General features: G+C 37.3%; 1 protein-coding gene across 6 annotated transcripts in view; it reads right to left on the reverse strand.

Moving 5' to 3' along the window:
• Positions 1–25,000, reverse strand: part of BBS9 (Bardet-Biedl syndrome 9) — a 465,907-nt gene that overhangs the window by 201,239 nt on the left and 239,668 nt on the right. For all 6 annotated transcript variants that reach the window (XR_006059773.2, XM_060414770.1, XM_004007907.4 and 3 more), the window contains 2 exons: positions 18,179–18,351; positions 9,092–9,244 (listed from right to left, as the gene is read on the reverse strand). Coding sequence is in view for 5 of the 6 variants with exons in the window: in XM_060414770.1 (XP_060270753.1) it covers positions 9,092–9,244; positions 18,179–18,351 (326 nt within the window). In the remaining variant the exon portion in view is untranslated. The remainder of the gene's footprint in view (positions 1–9,091; positions 9,245–18,178; positions 18,352–25,000) is intronic.

Raw genomic sequence — 25,000 nt, forward strand, 5'->3', positions numbered from 1 at the left:
AAAGTTCTACACATGAGGAGATTGGAGAAATAAACTTATAAGGTATATACAGGAGAGAGAAAATACTTCCCTCAGAAAACCAATGAAGATCAGGAGTTTCTCACAACTAATTTTTCAAAAAGTTATTATTTTATGAATTGTGGTAAAACAGAACATCAAATTTACCATCTTAAGTATTTTAAGTGTACAGTTCAGTAGTATTAAGTACATTCACATATGATAAAAAACTGTGCTTATCAAATTATGATTACAATAATTAATATTTTAAATATCTTAAATGTTATTTAAGAATTTAAAGTCATATATAACAAATGTATATCATTTTCAATTTTTTATCCTCCTTCCAAATCTTTCAATACTCATCTATCATAGCTACATCTATTTGTAAGTTATTATATATTAATCTTCCCAGGTGGCTCAGCAGTAAAAAAAAAAATCCACCTGCCAATACAAGAGACATAGGAGATGCAGATTCAATCCCTGGGTCAGGAAGAGCCCCTGGAGAAGGAAATGGCAACCAAGTCCAGTATTCTTGCCTGGAGAATTTCATGGGCAGAGGAGCCTGGCAGGCTATATAGTCCATGGGGTCATAAAGAGTCAGACACAACTGAGCATCAGCAGCATACACTAGTCTGCTTTTTTCAATTTTTAAAAATATTTCACATTATTCCAGTTCTTAAAATAATGAGACAAAATAATGATAAGGAAAAGAAAGTGAAAGTGAAGTCGCTCAGTTGTGTCTGACTCTTTGCGACCCCGTGGACGGTAGCCCACCAGGCTCCTCCATCCATGGGATTCTCCAGGCAAGAATACTGGAGTGGGTTGCCATTTCCTTCTCCAGGAGATCTTCCTGACCCAGGGATTGAACCCAGGTCTCCCACATTGCAGGCATACGCTTTAACCTCTGAGCCACCAGGGAAGCCCAAGACACATCAAATGAGAGTACTACAATTATCTGATCATTTTCCAACTACAGAAAGCTGATTAACCATTTCTTACAAAAATGATTAATACCATAAATGAGCAACTTGATGAATGTCTTTTTTCTTTGCAAACTACTTTCTTAAACATCCAAGGATAGAACTATGAGGTGAAGATATGCAAACTCCATCTTTTTACTAACATCTCATCCTTTTAATTTTTTTTCAAACTTAGCTCTCCCAATCATCCCAAATACATGGTTACATGTTTCTCTGCTCCCTTTATCATCTGTTTATTCTATCTCCTCAGGAAGAGAAAGAACTTCTTAGCTTCTAAATAGTTATAAGGAAAAAATGCAGCCACATCATCAAATCCCTGATACTTCCTTCTCAGTCTATCAGCATACTGTTTTTTACTTGCCAGTGCAAAGAGGCAAATAGGCCTCTGAATGGTTTCATCACATATTCCTTTGTGTTACCAGCCAAAATCATGCTCATTTAAAATCACAGACCAAAGTGCTCTTAGATTTTTGCGTGACTTTAAATGATTTTTATATATCAATACCACACAAATAAACAGAATGGAAGGAAGTCTTAAGCACAGAAAAAGTAACCCATGCAAATTAGAAACCACAGGATCTCTGTTTAAAATTGTGCCTAATACAGCCTCAGTTTTGCAGAACAGAAAAATCAGCCAAGTACCTTTCTAGAACATTAATGACTATCAGTCATTACATTACATGTATGTCATCTGACACAATTAAACTTTTAGTTTAGTAAACACTTTTCCTCTGTTACAACAGAGGGTTAGTGTTCAAGTGGAGGGAAAAAAAAATCTTAGTACAGATAAAAGCATTAAAACACAAGCCAAACTATAGGGTAAGTCTAAATTTCCCCTATTTCAATTCAACCATTCAGTCCTGCTTTGACAAACAAATACATGTGAAAATTTTACAACATCAAAGAGAACTTATTTTCCAAAGCTCTTCTGCCAAGTGCAATAAGTACTGGTATTTGATGGCCAAGAAACTGAACTTCAGCATTAGTTACATTAACAAACTCACCTCTTCCTCTATACACAAGTTTCAGATGTAATACACACTTTGGGGAGCTCTCCAGAAGATTTTGTGACTTTCTGATAGGTACATATAAAATGAATATTGAATGATCATGAATATATACATATACACACCATGAATATATACAAATATGCACAAATTTGCACAAATCTCCCTTTTCATCAGCCTGACTGTAGATTTGCTAAAGAAAAACTATGATGTCTATGTCTCACCTGGAAATAATAGAAGCATGGACTTTGGAATAGATGATTTAATATCTGTGTAACACTGAGCAAGTGGTTTAACCCTGCTTTAAGTCTCAAGTTCTTCAACCATAAAATGGAAATAAGAATGCCACCCACATAAGATGATTATGTTACATGAAATAAATGAAATGTACCTCAGACTCAATAGATCCTCATTAAACACGAATTTCCCATCTTTCCCATACTTTCTTTCTTAGGTCTTCCAAAAATATATTCAGGTGATTGACAAAGCAGTATTACAATTATCCAAATGAGGAAATACAGGTTTCTGACTGCTGAAAAAAAGAAACTCTTGACATAGTTACTTTCTTTCAACATTATGTCTCTAAAGCTGAAAGCAAAGGTGAAAGTTCTTTGAAAAGTCAAGACTTTTCTTCCAGAATTCTAGAGTTAAGGTATAGAAATTGTGGTGAGCAACTGGAAAAGCCTCATTCATTGGAAACCAGATCCTTCCCATGTAAGAATCACAAGATGCTTTTCCAGAGTGAACACACTAGTCCTCTCTCCTTGCCTCAGCAGTAGGATGACCTCAGGAAAGAGGGGTTGGTAGATGCCCCAGTGAAGTCTGATATGATGACAGGTAGATACTATACAGGAAAGGCATGCTACTAAAATTATAATGTGGTGATGTGGTTTGGGGGTTCTGTTCAATCAAAGATACAAGATATAAGAAATTAACGTAGTTAAAAATGGGAGAAAAGTTGCTGGCTAAATTCTTTGTACATCAAAATTCATAACTATTCATGGTGCATCTTGAAGCCAATGGCCCACAGGCTGCCACCCTCAACATGCTTAGATACAACTAATTGCAAGATGATAACCTTAAATGCAACAACCCTTGTCACTTCATTGTCAGTTAACCAAGATGCCAGTCCCAGAAAAAACCTTTGAGCTATTCACAGGAGCCCACTACATCCCTTCCTGTTCATCTTTAAGGAAACTTACAAGTGATTTTGGGGTAGTGGTAATAAAAACAGTAAGTCTTTGAATTATACTCTACATTTGAATTCCCAATTGTCTTGTTCTCATTAGAAATCCCAACAGGGCAACAACAACCTACATTATTTGCGGGACCCAGAGCAAAATGAAAATATGGGGCCTCATGTTCAAAAAGTCTTAAGAATTTCAAGATGGCTACCACAGAGCATTCAAACCAAACACAGGGTTCTGTGACTGCATAGATAAAGCCCAACTTGGACAGGACTATGGCGGAGACTTACAGGAGACTAAATAACAGATTCCATCCCCAAAACAGCTGACTATAACTTAGCACATAGGCAAGTATTTGGGCACTAGCCTGAAAATAGCACAGATGTTCTGTTTTCTTAAATCTAACTAATTGCAGGAGAAATTATCTCTAGAATCCATAGACCACACTGATTATGAATTAACGAAATTTTAGTAACCAAAAAAATATAGGTTTCAAAGTAAAAAATATAGAAAAACCTAAGTTCAAAGGCTAGGAAAGTTGCAAAAATTAGCTTTTAAAACATTTTGCTAATTTGTGCTGTGCTTAGTCATTCAGTCATGTCCGACTCTTTGCAACACCATGGACTGCATCGGCTCCTCTGTCCATGCAGATTCTCTAGGCAAGAATACTGGAATGGGTTGCCATGCCCTCCTCCAGGGGGTTTTCCCAACCTAGGGACTGAATCCAGGTCTCCCACATTGCAAGCAGATTCTTCACCATCTGAGCTACCATTACTATATGCTAATTTAGGGTAGATTGTGAAAATGCCACAATCCTTTACTCCTTCAATAAAGAAGAAGAGTTTATTTTCCCAGCCCTTTGATCTGGATTGGTCAAAACCAATGGGGAACCAGAGACATAGCCCAGGCAGAGACTTGAAGAGTATTTGTATATTGGGACCTGTAGCCACCACGTGAACAAGCACAGGCCAGCCTGCCACACAGGAGATACGTGTGGCACAATCACTCCATCTAACTGTGAGCCAAATGCCAAATAGGTAAGTACATCTAGTCTCCACCTGACCAACTAGCTAACCAGAGACACATGAGTAAATTCAAACAAGAACAGCTAACTATGCCCAGGTCAGCAGAACTGCTCAGCTGATTTGAAGACTCATGAGCAATAATGAATTGTTGTTGTTTGAAACCACTAAGGTTTGGAGTAGTTCGCTATACAGTAAAATTGTTAAATGTTACAAATAGTATTTCAGCTCAGTAAGAAAAAGAAAAAGGATTATACAATAAGCAGGGGCCAAGACAACTAGTTCACCATTTTTGATGAGAAGATCAGATTCCCACTAAATTGCATAATACATTCCAGATGGATTAAAAAAGTATATATAAAGAATGATAGCATAAAAATGTTAAAATAAATTCTTAGTCAATATTTATGTACTCTTGGTATGGGAAGACTTTCCTAGACAGTGATGTCTGAAGGAAAAAGAGGAATAGATTTTACTATGCAAAGATTTTGTAAATTTTACTCGTCTAAAAAATAAAAGGCAAATGACAAATTGGTAAAATTTTACATATGAAGAGAGATTACATTCCTTACATACACAAAGTATTTTTCATGCATGACAAAAGTATGCTAAAAGCTTGCTAGCTTAATATACACAAAATAACAAAAAGCTACACGACTTGATAAACTATTGACCAAAAGGTTTTACACATGTAAATCACAAAAGAAGAAAGGTAAATGGCCAGTTAACATTTTTTAAATGTTCAACCTCACTGGTAAGCAAAAAAAGATTAAAATAACAGTAAAATTATCTTACCAGGTTAAGAATTGTAACTATCAAAAACCACAATACCTAGAAAACAGACTATTTTATAAACTCCCAGCAGAATTATAATTTAGTACATTTTTGCTAAGTAATATGTATGTGCACGTGTGTGTGTGTGTATGATGTGTGTGTGTTTGTGAGTGAGAAATATTTTTTGACTAAGAAATCTTCCTTCTAAGAATACATCCAGATGAAACAATCTGGGATGCATAGAAGACAGTCACTTGACCTCGTGATCCTACATCCCAGGTCACGAGAAGACTAGAGACTGTCTTCAGTTCACTGGCTTCACTGCGTAAGCTAGTAGTACCAAGAGTTTCTTCCCAACTGGCACTAATGGTAAAGAACCTGCCTGCCAATGCAGGAGACCTAAGAGACAGGGATTTGAATCCTGGGTCAGGAAGATCCCCTGGAGGAAGAAATGCAACCCACTTCAGTATTCTTGCCTGGAGAATCCCACAGACAGAGGAACCTGGCGGGCTACAGCCCATAGGGTTGCAAAGAGTCAGGCATGACTGAAGCAACTGAGCATGCACACACCCAAGAGCTTCTGCTAAACACCAAGGGCACAGAAGTCATACTGCCTGCCCATCCTGGCCTTACCCACTCTACACCTGGCAAACTGACATTTGGTTCCTAAATAACAGTAGCTACCATTACTGAATGAAGAGATAGTAAGCCAAACTTTGACTTCAGAACCCGTACACTATACCATCACTGACTCCATTACATTAATACATATATTAATACCATATCAGTTATTTCACACTACAGCCAACTCAGCAACGTACAATCATTCATTTATGAAGAGATTTGGGCTTCACCCTCAGTTTGTCTTAAAAACTTTATTGGAATTCACAGCAGCTCCTGGACATCTAGCATCCCTAAGACCTAAGCAGAAAAAAATAAACCCCAGAACTTAGAATGTAGAAAAGGCAAAGAAAGTCTTGCTATATAGAAAATATGAAAAGCATTAAATGAAGCATCTTCATCAAACCCCTTTAAAGATCCCTCTGCCATTGCATCCGCAAAATGAAGCACCATTAAAGACAAGATTCTTCAGCTCCGAGTGCAGATGTGGCAGGAAGCCTAAGAATGAGATAGATCATCAAAGATATATGAAGGAGGAGGAGGGGAAAAAAAGAAAGAAAATGAAGAACATTAAAAAAAAAAACAAAAAGTATACCTAAGAGAGAAAAAAAAGTCTGGAACAGAAACAGCATTAGTGCTTACTGATCTGAGTCACATAATTGCTTCAGCACAGAAGAAATTTGCAATCTGTATTTGTAGAACAATATACCAAGCATTTCTACATCTACTATAGAATAGAATCTTTGTAATAAGACAGTGAGTATGTGCTCCATTTTATGGAAAGAAACTTAAGTTCTGGGAAGGTAAGGAAATTGCCAAAAGCCACATAGTAATAAGTGACAGAACTGGGGTCTTTGGTCTTGAAGCCCCATGTTCTTCCCAAAAATCTACTATTGCTGCAGACTATCCCTCTAATTGCTACTGATTTTCAAATAACCATGAAAATTTCAAGAAGCAAAGATATTATCAATACATTTAGTGATGTTCACATAATAAGCTATTTTTCTTCTTTTTGTTGTTGCCGTTGCTGTTGTTGTTTAGTCACTAAGTCATGTTTGACTTTGTGACCCTATGGACTATAGCCCACCAGGCTCCTCTGTCCATGGGATTTCCCAGGCAAGAATATCAGAGCGGGATGCCATTTCCTTCTCCACAATTCTTCCCTTTAGAAAAGCTACCTATGAAAACAATATCTGATTCATTCTTCCAAAAACAGCAAAATGTGGTAGAGAAGCACAGTGTTGGGGAGGGGTTTTTGTCAATGAAACGTAACATGAAGAAGTCTTGTGTGATGGAGCTGCTTGGTATCTTGAATACACAAGATGGTGGATACACAGACCTACATAAAACTGTATAGAACTTAATACACCCACATATAAGTACAGGTAAAATTGTGGAAATTTGAATAAAAATCTACAGATTTTATCAATGTCAATAATCTGGTTTTGATATTATACTATAGTTTTACAAAATGATACCACTGGAAGAAAGTGGGTAAATGATATGTGAAATTTAGCTGTATTTTTTTATAGTTTCTTTTAAAATTATTTATTTATTGACTGTGCTGGGTATTCAGTGCTGCTTGGAGGTTATCTCTAATTGCCATCAGCAGGAGTTACTCTCTGTTGTGGTGCAGAGGCTTCTCATTGCAGTGGCTTCTCTTACTGTGGAGCATGGACTCTAGAGCGTGCAGGCTTCAGTAATCACAGCAATCAGGCTCAGTGGTTGTGGCTCATGGGCTTAGCTGCTCTGAGGCATGTGGGATCTTCCTGGACCAGGGATCGAACCTGTGTCCCCTGCACTGGCAGGTATATTCTTATCCACTAGCAAAGTCCCTAGCTGTACTTTTTGTTATAACTGCATGGGAATATACAACTATCTTAACAAAAAATTCAATCAAAAAAATCAACAGAGTATTCATATCATCAACACTGATTTTGAAACGGATCATTGATATTATATAGATATGTAAGAAGACATAATGTAATCAAAGCTGACTTCTTTATAGTAGAACTGGAAGAGACCTTATCCATGAAATTTCAATTTTAAAAATTATTATTTCAAGTCTGAGATGATAATTTTGAATAGTTTTTAAAGATGTAACACCTTAAGAGTAAGACTCAGATAACCCTAGTTATGCAAATGATAAACCATTGGTAGAAGAAAGACTCGAAGAGGAAGAAAAAAGTCTTTTTGAGCTAGAACAAAGGGCTATTTAAGAATTCCATCTCATGGCCAACTGGCACATGAAGATGCTCAACATCGCTAATTAATAAAGAAATGCAAATCAAAACTACAATAAGGCACCACCTCACACCATCAGAATGGCCGTACTAAAGAAGTCTACAAATGACAAATGGTATAGAGGGTGTAAAGAAAAAGGAACCCTCCTACACAGTTGGTGGTAATGTAAGTTGGTGCAGCCATCATGAAAAACAGTACGGAGGTATCTCAAAAACAAAAAATAGAGTTCCCATGTGATCCAGCAATCCTATTCGTAGGCATATATCCAGACAAAACTATAATTCAAAAAGATACATATACCCCTATGTTCACAGCATGATTCACAATAGCCAAGACATGAAACAACCTAAATGGTCAATGACAGATGAATGAAGATATGGTACACATATACAATGGAATACTACTCAGCCATAAAAAAGAATGAAATAATGTTATACAGCAACATGGATGGACCAGAGATGATCATACTAAGACAAAAGAGAAAGATAAATATCATGTGATATCACTTATATGTGGAATCTAAAATATGACACAAGGGAATTTATCTACAAAATAGACTCACAGACATAAAGAACGGACTTGTGATTGACAAGGGGGAGGATAACTGGGGAAGGAAGGGATTGGGAGTTTGAGATTAGCAGACACGAACTATTGTATATAGAACGGATAAACAACAAGGTCCTACAGCACAGGGAAGTACGCTGTGATAAACCATAATGGAGAACAATATGAAAAAGAATGTGTGTGTGTGTGTGGGTGTGTGTGTATCTGAATCACTTTATTGTACAGCATAAACTAGCACAACATTGTAAATCAACTATACATCAATGAATTTTAAAAACAAAATTCTATCTTTAAAACATCAGCTGACAAAACACTGAAAGTATGATCCAATTGCTCTGTAAGACAATTGGAGAATTATGATAATTATGGAATGTACCAAGAATTGTCCAAAAAACACACTAACTATAATAGCTACTATTTATCAAGCATATACTATATGCCTGGCATTATGGTGGCTGCTTCAAAGAAATGATGGAAAATCCTCACAAAAACTCTGGAAAGTAAAATATGGATGGATCTATTCTGATTTACTCAAAGTCACATAACTAGACAGTGACAGAGCTTGACTAAATTCTGAGTCTTGAGCTTGTATGCTGTTCACTGTTTCATAATACACAGGAAAGAAACACCTAACCTTGTTAGTCTGGTACGTGACTCTAGGAGTAGGAAACTATCACTGATATTATACTTACCTGCTTGTAAGTTCCATCTAGCAAGGTGTCCAGGTGTTGGAGGGGCGCAGGTGTTTTATCTTTGAACCTTGTTAACAGCCGACGTTGAATGGCCCGAAATTGTACAGCTCTTTCAGACAACAGTTCTTCTAATTTTTCACCATTTATCCGCAACTACAATGAAGAATTTCTTTAATTCAGGCTAAATGTGTGCAACAAAAATGTGTCTAAAGTAGGGATATTGGTGTGCCAATAAAAATTTGAAAAGAGTAAAGAGGAAATTTAAGTGTATTACAGAGTTTAGAGAATTAAAACAGTATGATATTTGATTCATGAATACATAAATGATACAGTGAAATAGGCTGGGTAGAAATTTAGTAAAAATGGCCCACTTACCAAGGAATAAAGACAGATTATTTAATAAACATTTTGTGATAACTGATTAAATATACAATGGAAAAAAAGAATAATATTCTATAATCTCTCCCCTAGCCTTTGCAGCAAAATCAACTGCAGAGGAATCAAAAGTTTAAATAAAACAAAAGTACTAGAAAATTGTATTTTTAAAATAATTTTTGCATGAGACAGATCTTTTTAAGTCAAAAGCCAAAAGTCACACATACACAAACACACACACACACACCCCTGATAAATTACTAACTTAAAAAAAAAAAACAGTTCTATGTGATTGCCATAATATCCAGAAAGCATCTACAAACTGATTAAAAACAAGTGACCACAACCCAAACAAACAAGTAAGAAAAAGAGCACCAATCCAATAGAAAAGTAGGCAAGATTCACAGAGAAGTTAATACAAATTGTTCTCAAAAATAACAGCCTTTGACCTAGCAATCGCACTTCCAGGAATTTTTCCAACAGGTGTGCTTGCAAAAAGTAATGTACATGCAAAACTATTCATTACAAAATTTGCTCTGTTCCTATTACAGTAAGATAATGTTAATAATCAAACTGCTATCAATAGAGGAACAAGAGGACCACTAGGTACAGATAAGCAATGCTAGCCAAAGATGCATTCAAAGAAGCAAAGTAAAAAAATACAGAATATCATGCATGTATTTTTTCTAAAAAATTGTACAGTAACATAGTTGTGACTACATAGAACAATTCTAGAAAGATCACAAGAAACTGGACACCAAAAGTTGCATCCAAAGAGACTGAATAATGGGAGGATGAGAATCAGAAATGACTCTTTTCCATATAACTCTTTTCATAATTTTTGAATTTAATATTATTAAAATAAAGAAACTGATCAGTGTCCTAGGGAACACTCCATGAAACCAGATCATGTGAACTGCTACTTTACAGAACAGTCATAATACTTCTGAAGTATAACATTTAGTATGTTTGGAAATCAAACATAGTTTACATTTCTGATATCAAATCAAACTCCCCTCTTTTTCAGTGCATTTGAGGAGAAAAGACACATGATTGGGGAAAAAACTTGGAATTTTTTAAAATTTATTTATTTTAATTGGAGGCTAATTACTTTACAGTACTGTATTGGTTTTTGCCATACCTTGATATGAATCAGCCATGGGTGTACATGTGTTCCCCATCCTGAACCCTCACCTTGATATGAATCAGCCATGGGTGTACATGTGTTCCCCATCCTGAACCCCCCTCCCACCTCCCTCCTCATCTCATCCCTCTGGGTCATCCCAGTGCACTAGCCCTGAGCACCCTGTCTCATGCATCAAACCTTGACAGGCGATCTGTTTCACACATGATAATATAAATGTCTCAAATCATTCCACCCACACCCTTTCCCACAGAGACCAGAAGACTGTTGTATATATCTGTGTCTCTTTTGCTGTCTCGCATATAAGGTCATCGTTGACATCTTTCTAAATTCCATATATATGCATTCAGTTCAGTTCAGTTCAGTCACTCAGTCGTGTCCGACTCTGCAACCCCATGAATCGCAGCACGCCAGGCCTCCCTGTCCATCACCAGCTCCCGGAGTTCACTCAGACTTGCGTCCATCGAGTCAGTGATGCCATCCAGCCATCTCATCCTCAGTTGTCCTCTTCTCCTCCTGCCCCCAATCCCTCCCAGCATCAGAGTCTTTTCCAATGAGTCAGCTCTTCGCATGAGGTGGCCAAAGTACTGGAGCTTCAGCTTTAGCATCATTCCTTCCAAAGAAATCCTTCAGAATGGACTGGTTGGATCTCCTTGCAGTCCAAGGGACTCTCAAAGAGTCTTCTCCAACACCACAGTTCAAAAGCATCAATTCTTCAGCACTCAGCCTTCTTCACAGTCCAACTCTCACACCCATACATGACCACAGGAAAAACCATAGTCTTGACTAGACGGACCTTAGTTGGCAAAGAAATGTCCCTGCTTTTGAATATACTATGTAAGTTGGTCATAACTTTTCTTCCAAGGAGTAAGTGTCTTTTAATTTCATGGCTGTAATCACCATCTGCAGTGACTTTGGAGCCAAAAAAAAATAAAGTCTGACACTGTTTCTAATGTTTCCCATCTATCTCCCATGAAGTGATGGGACCAGATCCATGATCTTTGTTTTCTGAATGTTGAGCTTTAAGCCAACTTTTTCACTCTCCTCTTTCACTTTCATCAAGAGGCTTTTTAGTTCCTCTTCACTTTCTGCCATAAGGGTGGTGTCATCTGCATATCTGAGGTTATTGATATTTCTCCCGCAAATCTCGATTCCAGCATGTGCTTATTCCAGTCCAGCGTTTCTCATGATGTACTCTGCATAGAAGTTAAATAAGCAGGGTGACAATATACAGCCTTGACATACTCCTTTTCCTATTTGGAACCAGTCTGTTGTTCCATGTCCAGTTCTAACCGTTGCTTCCTGACCTGCATACAGATTTCTCAAGAGGCAGGTCAGGTGGTCTGTATTCCCATCTCTTTCAGAATTTTCCACAGTTTGTTGTGATCCACACAGTCAAAGGCTTTGGCATAGTCAATAAAGCAGAAATAGATGTTTTTCTGGAAATCTCTTGCTTTTTCGATGATCCAATGCATGTTGGTAATTTGATCTCTGGTTCCTCTGCCTTTTCTAAAACCAGCTTGAACATCAGGAAGTTCACGGTTCACATATTGCTGAAGCCTGGCTTGGAGAATTTTGAGCATTACTTTACTAGCATGTGAGATGAGTGCAATTGTGTGGTAGTTTGGAATTGGAATGAAAACTGACCTTTTCCAGTCCTGTGGCCACTGCTGAGTTTTCCAAATTGCTGGCATATTGAGTGCAGCACTTTCACAGCATCATCTTTCAGGATTTGAAACAGCTCAACTGGAATTCCATCACCTCCACTAGCTTTGTTCGTAGTGATGCTTTCTAAGGCCCACTTGACTTCACATTCCAAGATGTCTGCCTCTAGATTAGTGATCACATCATCATGATTATCTGGGTCGTGATGATCTTTTTTGTACTGTTCTTCTGTGTATTCTTGCCACCTCTTCTTAATATCTTCTGCTTCTGTTAGGTCCAGACCATTTCTGTCCTTTATCGAGCCCATCTTTGCATGAAATGTTCCCTTGGTATCTCTAATTTTCTTGAAGAGATCTCTAGTCTTTCCCATTCTGTTGTTTTCCTCTATTTCTTTGCATTGATCGCTGAAGAAGGCTTTCTTATCTCTTCTTGCTATTCTTTGGAACTTTGCATTCAGATGCTTATATCTTTCCTTTTCTCCTTTGCTTTTCGCTTCTCTTCTTTTCACAGCTATTCGTAAGGCCTCCCAGAGAGCCATTTTGCTTTTTTGCATTTCTTTTCCATGGGGATGGTCTTGATCCCTGTTCTCCTGTACAATGTCACAAACCTCTGTCCATAGTTCATCAGGCACTCTATCTATCAGATCTAGGCCCTTAAATCTATTTCTCACTTCCACTGTATAATCATAAGGGATTTGATTTAGGTCATACCTGAATGGTCTATCAGTTTTCCCTACTTTCTTCAATTTGAGTCTGAATTTGGTAATATGGAGTTCATGATCTGAGCATTAGTATACTGTATTGGTGTTTTTCTTTCTGGCTCACTTCACTCTGTATAATAGGCTCCAGTTTCATCCACCTCATTAGAACTGATTCAAATGTATTCTTTTTAATGGCTGAGTAATACTCCATTGTGTATATGTACCACAGCTTTCTTATCCATTCATCTGCTGATGGACATCTAGGTTGCTTCCATGTCCTGGCTTTTATAAACAGTGCTGCAATGAACATTGGGGTATACATGTCTCTTTCATTTCTGGTTTCCTCAGTGTGTATGCCCAGCAGTGGAAATGCTGGGTCATATGGCAGTTCTATTTCCAGTTTTTTAAGGAATTTCCATACTGTTCTCCATAATGGTTGTACTAGTTTGCATTTCCACCAACAATGTAAGAGGAGTCTCTTTTTCTCCACACCCTCTCCAGTATTTATTATTTGTAGACTTTTTGATAGTAGCCATTCTGATCAGCGTGAGATTGTACCTCATTGTGGTTTTGATTTGCATTTCTCTGTTAATGAGTGATGTTGAGCATCTTTTCATGTGTTTGTTAGCCATCTGTATGTCTTCTTTGGAGAAATGTCTGTTTAGTTCTTTGGCTCATTTTTTGATTGGGTCATCTATTTTTCTGGAATTCAGCTTCAGAAGCTGTTTGTGTATTTTTGAGATTAGTTGTTTGTCAGTTGCTTCATTTGCTATTATTTTCTCCCATTCTGAAGGCTGCCTTTTCACCTTGCTTATAGTTTCCTTCATTGTGCAAAAGCTTTTAATTTTAATTGGGTCCCATTTCTTTATTTTTGCTTGTATTTCCATTACTCTGGGAGGTGGGTCATAGAGGATCCTGCTGTGATTTATGGCAGAGTGTTTTGCCTATGTTTTCCTCTAGAAGTTTTATAGTTTCTGGTCTTACATTTAGATCTTTAATCCATTTTGAGTTTATTTTTGTGTATGGTGTTAGAAAGTGTTCTAGTTTCATTCTTTTACAAGTGGTTGACCAGTATTCCCAGCACCACTTGTTAAAGAGATTGTCTTTAATCTATTGTATATTCTTGCCTCCTTTGTCAAACATAAGGTGTCCATAGGTGTGTGGATTTATCTCTGGGCTTTGTATTTTGGTCCATTGATTTACATTTCTGTCATTGTGCCAGTACCATACTGTCTTGATGACAGTAGCTTTGTAGTATAGTCTGCAGTCAGGCAGATTGATTCCTCCAGTTCCATTCTTCTTTCTCAAGATTGCTTTGGCTAATCGAGGTTTTTTGTATTTCCATACAAATTGTGAAATTATTTGTTCTAGTTCTGTGAAAAATACCTTTGGTAGGTTGATAGGGATTGCATTGAATCTATAGATTGCTTTGGGTAGTATACTCATTTTTACTATATTGATTCTTCCGATCCATGACCATGGTATATTTCTCCATCTATTTTGTCATCTTTGATTTCTTTCTAGTGTTTTATAGTTTTATATATATAGGTCTTTTGTTTCTTTAGGTAGATTTATTCTTAAGTATTTTATTCTTTTTGTTGTAATGGTGAATTTAGTTGTTTCCTTAAATTCTGTTTCTGTTTTCTCATTGTTACTGTATAGTAATGCAAGGGATTTCTGTGTGTTAATTTTATATCTTGCAACATTACTATATTCATTGGTTAGCTCTATTAATTTTCTGGTGGAGTCTTTACGGTTTTCTATGCAGACGATCATGTCATCTGCAAACAGTGAGAGAAAGGCTCGGAATTTTATTACCCTCCTTTAACCCCAGTTTCAGCACTTAGGTAGCTATATCAAAGAATATTCTCCTGAAGGGAAAAAAAAATTCATTATCAAAATTTAAAGTGATGTAACAACTAATTTTTTAAGAAGAATATTGCAAAAGTTATCAACAGTTCAGTTCATTTCAGTTCAGTCGCTCAGTTGTGTCTGACTCTTTGCGACCCCATGAATTACAGCACGCCAGGCCTCCCTGTCCATCACCAACTCCCGGAGTTTACCCAAACTCATGTCCATCAAGTCGGTGATGCCATTCAGCCATCTCATCCTCTGTCGTCCCTTTCTCCTCCTGCCCCCAAACCCTTCCAGCATCAAAGTCTTTTCCAATGAGTCAATATTCACATAAGGAGGCCAAAGTATTGGAGTTTCAGCTTCAGCATCAGTCCTTCCAATGAACACCCAGGACTGATCTCCTTTAGAATGGACTGGCTGTATCTTCTTGCAGTCCAAGGGACTCTCAAGAGTCTTCTCCAACACCACAGTTCAAAAGCATCAGTTCTTCAGCACTCAACTTTCTTCACAGTCCAACTCTCACATCCATTATGACCACTGGAAAAACCATAGCCTTGACTAGATGGACCTTATTGGCAAAGTAATGTCTCTGTTTTTCAATATGCTATCTAGGTTGGTCATAACTTTCATTCCAAGGAGTAAGCATCTTTTAATTTCATGGCTGCAATCACCATCTGCAGTGATTCTGGAGCCCAAAAATTAAAGCCTGACACTGTTTCCACTGTTTCCCCATCTATTTCCCATGAAGTGATGGGACTGGATGCCATGATCTTCATTTTCTGAATGTTGAGCTTTAAGCCAACTTCTTAACTCTCCTCTTTCACTTTCATCAAGAGGCTTTTTAGTTCCTCTTCACTTTCTGCCATAAGGGTGGTGGCATCTGCATATCTGAGGTTATTGATATTTCTCCCAGCAATCTTGATTCCAGCTTGTGTTTCTTCCAGTCAAGCGTTTCTCATGATGTACTCTGCATATAAGTTAAATAAGCAGGGTGACAATATACAGCTCTGACGTACTCCTTTTCCTATTCGGAATCAGTCTGTTGTTCCATGTCCAGTTCTAACTGTTGCTTCCTGACCTGCATACAGGTTTCTCAAGAAGCAGGTTAGGTGGTCTGGTATTCCCATCTCTTTCAGAATTTTCCACAGTTTATTGTGATCCACACAGTCAAAGGCTTTGGCATAGTCAATAAAGCAGAAAAAGATGTTTTCCTGGAACTCTCTTGTTTTTTCAAAGATCCAGCAGAAAGAAAGACAATACCAAAGATTGCTCAAACTACCACACAACTGCACTCATCTCACAGGCTAGTAGATTAATGCTCAAAATTCTCCAAGGCAGGTTTCAGCAAAACGTGAACCGTGAACTTCAAGATTTTCAAGCTAGCTTTAGAAAAGGCAGAGGAATCAGAGACCAAAGTTATCAATAATTCATTTTTAATTGTATGACATCCTGCTGTAATATTTTATTTCCTCAATTCATGAAATAAAAAATATATCTTCAATATTGAGACATCAGCCAGGTGTCTGTATATGTAACAAAACAGCAGTGATTGAAATGTTTTCACATATTAGAATTTTAACACGTAACAATTATGTATGGATCTTAGTGCCAAGCAATGTTCTAGGCACTAGGAATTTCAACAATGAATAAAACAGACAAAAGTTCCTGTTTTCATGGAGCTTATGCTAAAGGACACTTGGAGTCCAAAAGCCACCTTTATTTAAAGTTGAAAGTTGTATTTAAAAAGGTAGAGAGTGGGGCCAGAGAGTAAAGGAACTATAAGCATGCCCTGTTTAACTTGTTTAACAAGTAAAAGTGTATATAATTGACCATATTCCCTAAGTCCCACCCCAGAAAAGAAATGTCCCTGATGTAGAAACTGCAAAGATTAACTAGCCAACCAAATATAGGACAGGAGGGACATGGACTATATGTCAAATACAGTCAATTAGAAACTAATGTTTTCAATTTTAAATGTTACAAATATTTAATTAGTATAGTCTTTCTATGGACTCTCTTCTGTAAGTCACTGGACCTCAGTTTCACATAGTTAGGCAGGAATTTCTTCAAATATATCCTAGAGAATTGCAAAGGTTCTCAATACTCAGAGTACCTAAATGTTATTTCCCAAACTATTGACTTTTGGTACCACAATTTGGTCAAAGTATATTATCCTATACAGTATTATCAGCATAGATGAGAGAAAACCCAAATTAATTTATTTGATAATGTGGTATTATCTGCAATTGGACTGTACTCACTGAAAATTTCCCTTTATGTTGACATTGTATTCAAAGAAGTCTTTATTTATAGGTTAAATGCTCTTAGAACGTTCAATGCTCTTAGAATGTTCAGGGAACTGAACATTAAGTAGAATGTTCATGTGACTGACAATTTACATAACATATTCTCTCCCTTCCTCTCTCTCTACAATACACACATACATGCTTGCACACACACACCAGTTTACAAAGATGCAAAAACCTATGGATTCCTTAAAAAGTAGCCACTCTAGGGAACCAATGCTTGCTTAAATAATTTTCAAAATCTTTTTGAAATTCCTCTTTGTAATTCCCTATAGGATCTACTTACAGGCAAATAAGTAAGTAAAACTTGGTGAATTCTTTTTTTAAACACATGGGACTTAAAACAATGACTGTCATTGTATAACTGTTTTCAGAAAAACATTAATCTTGACTATTTTCAAATATCAAATCAATTTTCAAAGGATGAAGATTTGACACTCTGAAGATACTCAAGAAAATGTAACACAGGCTCTGAAGATAATTCCAAAGAAGAAGTGCAAACATATCCAGGCAACAAAGTCAGTAGCATATCTCACTGATTTAGACATTTAATCCTTCAGCATTTACCAAGCACCTACTGTGCCAGATACTCGAGAATATTTTACGTGATTAACCCTCATTCAGATGCAGAAGTTCTGGTGTGCTTGTTAAAAATGAAAAAGAAAAATCACTTTACTTTATAATCACACCTCATTTATGGCCTGCTAGAATTAGTTAGCCAAATGGCTGCCGATAAGCTCAAATAGTTTTAGCACTGGGTTATTGGGGTCAAAGGTTAAATCCCCATGTGGGAGAATTAAACCAGCTCTGTTCTGAGGCCAGACCACATGCTTAGCTCCAGGCAGCCTCTCTGTAAAAGTCTGCAATTGATCACAAATTGGGCAAGAGGGCAGGAAAAGATTCACAACCCCACCACCCACATAAGAATAACAACTTAGTGTACCGTCTAATGGCATGTATACTAGAATTCTTACCTCTACAGAATCCCCTTCTCTTTCATATACTGAAAAACTACAGATGATATGGGTTATGATTATACACACCTCAAAATGATGATCAATCAACTCAAAATATTCTTCAAGGGGCACAGATCCAGAAAAAGAACATGTGAAATCTTTGATTCCCTGTTTTTCAAAATATTCTTGAAGGCGGATGATAAGCTCATTTGTTATAAGCCAAAGATCCTCAAATTGTTCACTCTGAATGCGGTATCGTTCTAAAGAGAAAAACAATTAAGCAAAAGGCTTATTAACACAATTACTAGCTGAAATAACATATTGCTGTTGTTCAGTCGCTGAGTCGTGTCTGACTCTTTGTGATCCCATGGACTGCAGCATGCCAAACTCCCCCGTCTTCTCTATTTCCCAAAGTTTGCTCAAACTCATGTCCATTGAGTCGGTGATGCCATGAATTATCACTAACTCTGACATGAACACCAAAATGAAAGGACAAAGATTTCATTTAATTTTTGGCTTAATAAAAATAATTTTATGACCTTATTGTGACTTTCTGCATCAATAACTTAACATTTTCAAATTTCACTCCAAAGGTATGTGATCACAGTGCCAAGCTGCAGAGTATGGTCCCTTTAACTATGTATCTTATGATAGGTTTCAGTAGAGTAAAAACAAAAAAATTCAACCCTTCCAGAAAAAAGCTTTACTCAAAAAGTAAGAAAACAAAGAAACAAAACAAAAAAGGTAAGAAAACAGCCATTGCAAAAGTATACCTGGTATCATTATCTGTTTCAGAAAATTGATATGAAATAAAATTTATTCTACAGAAAGCCCCACATCCTGGCCACAGCAGCCAGTTTAAACCCCTGTTATCATAATCAAAGCTTTCTATTTTTCTAGTAGTTCTTTCATTTGAAGAGAGATTTTGCAATAAGACCCTTCCCCAAATATAAATCTTGGTTCCCTCCATTCCCTGAAACCTCAGCTCAGAAAGCCAAATTCTTGCCTCCTACCCTGATGATGCTGATGATGACAGCAGTGACAATAACTACACCTATGATAAGAGCAACTATTATATGTTGAGCACCAACTACGCATCGAGCACCGAAATTGTAACAACTCTTTCTCCTACAAAAAAGAAAACCAGGCACAGAGAATCTCAGAGACTTGCCAAAGGTCACAAAGTAAATTAAATGTCAGAGCTAGAATTTATGATAAATATCCTTCTTTCCAATTGTCTAAACTCGACCTATTCTTTAGGATTTGGCTTCAATCTCAGCTACCCCAAGAAAACTTTATTTCTCTACCATCGATAGCAGCATTGGGCTTCCCCGGTGACTCAGATGGTAAAGAATCTGCCTGCAATGCAGGAGACCAGGGTTCAACCTTTGAGACAAAAGACTGCCTGGAGAAAGGAATGGCTACCCATTCTAGTATTCTTACCTAGAGAATTCCATGGACAGAGGAGCCTGGTGGGCTACAGTTCACGGAGTTGCAATGAGTTAGACACGACTGACTGACTAACATGTAGCAAGCCTTATATGTACCAGGCACTATCTAAAGGACTTCACATTCACTCTCTTGCTTAAATCTCAATCACCCAATAGGGGAAATACTGTTATCCCCATTTTACAGAAGAATAAATCTAGCTACAGAAGAGTTTAAATAATCTGCAAGGTCATCTAGCCAGTTAGTAACAGAGCAGGGATTGGAATTCCAGCTATTAATCCAAAGATTATCTATCCGTCTTTACCACTTCACAACATTGCATGTCTCTGAATTTATACAGAGAATATCTACAGTTTACTGTTTACTTAACTGCATACAACCACATATTCTTATTTAACTTTCCATATAATCATATTTAGTCTCTTCAAAGAGACCATACACTTCTTGAGATCGAAGTCACCTATCCTATTGAACATCTATTATGTTTCATAGAGAAATAAATCTTGGGAGTATAAAAATTAACTCAGTCTTTTTGCTTAAAGAACATAAGGTACTATGATACATGCACGTAAAATAGTTATTTATAATCCCATGGTACTATAAATATATTACAACTTTAAACTGGTTTTTAACTTTGTCATCCTCAACCAGAATCCAAGAATATATCTGCTCTCATTCCCCCAGTTGTACTCTTTTTAATTACATAAGGAATAAAATAAACTGAGTAGTCCTGCCACGGAACATGCAAACACTCTGGTCTTCTCTGCTGTCAGATCATTCCCCTTGAACCTTTCCCACGCTCCTTTCACTCTAGTCTTATTCTGGATGTTGGCTTCTGCCCATGGTGCTGATCAGATGTGTTTTCATTTTTCCCCATCAAAGACAGTAGGGCCAAGGTCAGAAATGACAACTTTTACCTTTCTTGGTAATTGTCGCTGAAGGTTTAATGCTTTAGAAGAAAACTAGAGTACAATTATGGAGGGGGGTGAGTAGACAGGTAGAAGGGAGAATGCTAATGACAAAGTATGCTAGCATTAGAATCCTCTAAATCTGGGGTCTTACCTAAGTCAAACATTTATTCTCTCTTCTATTCATTTGTATAAGTCAGTTCAAGATGCTGGAGATAAAATCGTGAATAAAGCAAGAGCCTCTCCCTTCAAGAAGTTCACTGTAGATCTTGAAAGATGGAGTGATGGCGGAAGAATGAACAAGGTTTCCACCATCACTGACTCAGGAGACTCAGGGATACCCCATTAAGGTTGATTTTGCCACAGAAATATCAGAGCTTTCCCCAAGGGATATACAACTATTTTCAAGTATATGAAGGCCTATTACATAGCAGAAGAATTAGGCAATAACAAGGGAGCAGCAAAGGGAAGAAGGCACAATAAGAACTGTTTAATAATTATAGATATTAACAGAGTTGGCTGCCCTGGGAAGTGTTTAAGGCTCTGAGCTCCTTGGTGATTGGTACTTTCTTAAAAGTCTCCTTGGGAGTTGTAGGACTCAGTGAGGAAGAAGATAGGCCATCCCTGGAGTTACAGACCAATCTGTCCCTCTATGCATCCTGAGACACATATTGGGCAGTTCAGTGCTGCCTCCAGGTCTCAGACATTTGTTCTTCTTAGGTAGAAAGGTAGCTTCTGGCTCAGGGCTGGCTCAGGACCTTGTCTTTCTCTGTGTCTGCCCATCTTGGGGCAGGTATCTGCTCCAGCCCAGAGCCCCCATCCAGGTGCGGGGAATGCCCTTGGCCTTCTAGAAGACAACACTGAGCTGAGCCAGTTATATCTCCTTTTACAGCTTTGTGATCTCCCCAAACACAAAGTTTACATTCTGCTGCCCAGTCTTTGCTGAACGTAGCAGATGTAGGTGATGCCGTTCCATGCTGCAGTGATGCAGGCCCAAGAGAACAGATGGTGAGATGCAGTCATGACTACTGGAGCAACAGAGATGAATATGATAGCAGGAGTGGGCACATACGCTGGCACTGCCATACTTGACTGTGGCTACCCTCCCAGATGCAGAGCAGCATCTGCAAAGCCATAGACTGGATGGTAAGCAAGTTGTCCTCCAGAGTGGCCTGCGCCAACACCAGGAGAGATGTATTCATTCAACTGTAATTTTTTGATACAAATGTGTCACAACTTAAAAATCTTAAAAGAAATGCACTAAACATCTCTATCAAAGGTTAGTTTTATTAGTTAAATTTTATTTAAAAGTAAAACATTTTATTAGCATTTACAACTGGAGGAAATGCGGAGAGGGTTCTCAGCCAAATGCCAACAAGTACCTCCAAATTCAGCTGTCCTGCAGCTGAGCTGATGATGGAGAAAGACGGATCCAATTGACACCTATCCTGAACGCCTCCTAGGAACTGTGGTATTTGGTTCCCATTCACAGCTTACAGTGGGCATGGGTGTTTCATTAAGGAGAGCAGGGGATGTTGTGAGCAAGCCAAGAAAGGCAGTGGGCCCAAAAGCTTCCCCAGGAGAGACAAAGTATCTTATTTCTGCTGCCCACAGCTGGAGCTCCTTCCTCACTCCTGGAAGACAACAAACCCCCTAATCTGACAAAATGAAATGCAGGCAAGTCTAAACATTTCCCTTTATCTTTCATCAAGATTTGAATTATCTGAACAGAGGCTGATGAACTCTCTAGGAGACCCATCTCAATCCCCCATACTGGGCAAAGACTTCCACTTTCTAAAGTAACAGAGCGAAGTCTTGGACAATAGATTCAAAAGGCAAGGGACAAATGAAAGAAATGAAACACAATTCCCTTTACAAAGTAGCTGTAAAGCAAGACAATCTTTATTTGATAGTCTTAAAAAGATTCTAAGTATTATTCATTATATATTGACTCTTTTTTATTTCTTCTAGGTCCTTGTTAAACCTTTCTTGCATCTTCTCAATCCTTTTCTCCAAGCTATTTATCTGTGATTCCATTCTGATTTCAAGATTTTGGATCATTTTCACTATCGACCCAGACGGATGGTACGGGGAGGGAGGGGGGAGGGGGGTTCATGTTTGGGAATGCATGTAAGAATTAAAGATCTTAAAATTTAAAAAAAAAAAAGATTCTAAGTATTATTTATTATATATTGACTCTTTTTTATTTCTTCTAGGTCCTTGTTAAACCTTTCTTGCATCTTCTCAATCCTTTTCTCCAAGCTATTTATCTGTGATTCCATTCTGATTTCAAGATTTTGGATCATTTTCACTATCGACCCAGACGGATGGTACGGGGAGGGAGGGGGGAGGGGGGTTCATGTTTGGGAATGCATGTAAGAATTAAAGATCTTAAAATTTAAAAAAAAAAAAGATTCTAAGTATTATTTATTATATATTGACTCTTTTTATTTCTTCTAGGTCCTTGTTAAACCTTTCTTGCATCTTCTCAATCCTTTTCTCCAAGCTATTTATCTGTGATTCCATTCTGATTTCAAGATTTTGGATCATTTTCACTATCGACCCAGACGGATGGTACGGGGAGGGAGGGGGGAGGGGGGTTCAGGATGGGGAACATGTGTATACCTGTGGTGGATTCATGCTGATGTATGGCAAAACCAATATAATATTGTAAAGTAATTAACCTCCAATTAAAATAAATAAATTTACATTAAAAAAGTAACCCCCCCCAAAAAATGAAAAAAATAAAAATAAAAAATAAAAGCCATTAAAAAAAGAAGATTCTAAGTAACTCTGCACCTACTCATTCAGTTCCAAAGGTATTAAGCAGTGAGTGCTGGGGAAACAATGGGGAAGAACACATACTGGTCCTGGCCCTCATCCTAGTGAGAAGGGTAGAAAATAAGCAAATAAATAACAAATAATTACAAGTTATGAAAGGACTCTGATGCAGATTAAAAGGGTGCTATGATAAAGACTAATGGGAAAACAGTCTTTTATTATTTCATAAAACACAGCAGCTAAATAATACTAGCCGCTAAAATTTACCTAGCACTTACAGTGTACCAGGAAATTGCTTCATGCTTTTTAGGAATTATCTCATTTGATTCTTATATAGTATAATTGCACTATTTTATTTCCATTTCTGTAGATGGAAAAAACAGGCACTGTAATTTTTTCAAAGTCATTCAAATGAAATCTAAACCAGAGCAGGGATTTAAATTATTAATCTGATTCTAGACTTCATACTCCTAATCATTTTGTGCATAAAGCTTGGAGCTTAAGATGGAAAGAACAGCCCAGGTAGAGGGAATGGCAAGTTCAAAGACTTCATGGGAGAAAAAGTCAGCGATGAGAGAAGGTCATAGTAAGGAAAAGTGCCCAAAGATGAAGATGGATATCAGGCCAGGCCAGAACATACAGGGAGACCTATAAGGGTTAGTAAAAGTTTTGATATTATTATCAACACAAAAGATTTTAAGCTGGAGAGAGGCATGATAAAATTTGTAATTGTCTGTTTCTTTGTTTTTATTATAAAAGCTGTCAAGTAGAAAAGGAATTGAAAAGGGACAAAAATAGACTCATAGTTAAGGACATTACAACCATGATCCAACATAGTGGTGCCATATATAAACAATTAAGGGCATCACATTATGAAGGAAATCTCGTTTCTTAGCTCTTATCCCTAAGCAAAACTTAAAATGTAGTAAATTTTTAAATCTATGACTTCAGTACAAATAAATCATCCAACCATCAGTTTCTTCATCCACACAAACGGAAAAATAAAGCATAGCTCACAAGGCCAGTATGAAGACCAATTATAATGTTATATGGAAAAGATTTACACAAGTGTAATTTATCTTTGTATTATTATTTTTTTGGCCACAATACACGTAAGATCTTAGTTCCCCACCAGGGATAAAACCTACACCCCTTGCACTGTAAGTCCAGAGTCTTAATCACTGAATCACCAGCAAAGTACCTATATTTTAAAATTTAGATCAAGAAAAAGTAGAGAGTCAAAACATATTGGTTGAAAAAATTAAAATTTTGATACAAAAAGTATAGAATAAAACAAGTTAAAAATCTAAAGCTCACTGGAAAACTTAAATATAAATAAAATTCTTTATTTCATTTGCTATAGCCTGAACACTTGTGTCACCCCAAAATACATATGTTTAGTCCTGATATCCACTGTGATAATATCTGGAGATGGGGCCTTGGGGAGGAGATTATGTCATGGGGAAGGAGTCCTCATGAATGAGATCAGCACTGTTATAAAAAAGAGACCTCAGAATCACTCCTACCCGTTCTGCCACATGACACACTGAAAAGCCAGACATCTGTGAACCAGGAGGCAGGTCCTCACCAGAAACCAAACCTACTAGTGCCCTGATCTTGGACTTCCTAGCCTCCAGAGCTATTAGAAATAAATTTCTGTTATGTAAAAGCCACCGAGTCTATGGTATTTTTTTTAAATAACACCCAAATGGACTAAAATAGTACTCTGCTATGAATACATGAACATCATTAAACAATAAAAATGTAAAAT

Source organism: Ovis aries, chromosome 4, assembly GCF_016772045.2.
Source record: "Ovis aries strain OAR_USU_Benz2616 breed Rambouillet chromosome 4, ARS-UI_Ramb_v3.0, whole genome shotgun sequence".
NCBI lineage: Eukaryota > Metazoa > Chordata > Mammalia > Artiodactyla > Bovidae > Ovis > Ovis aries.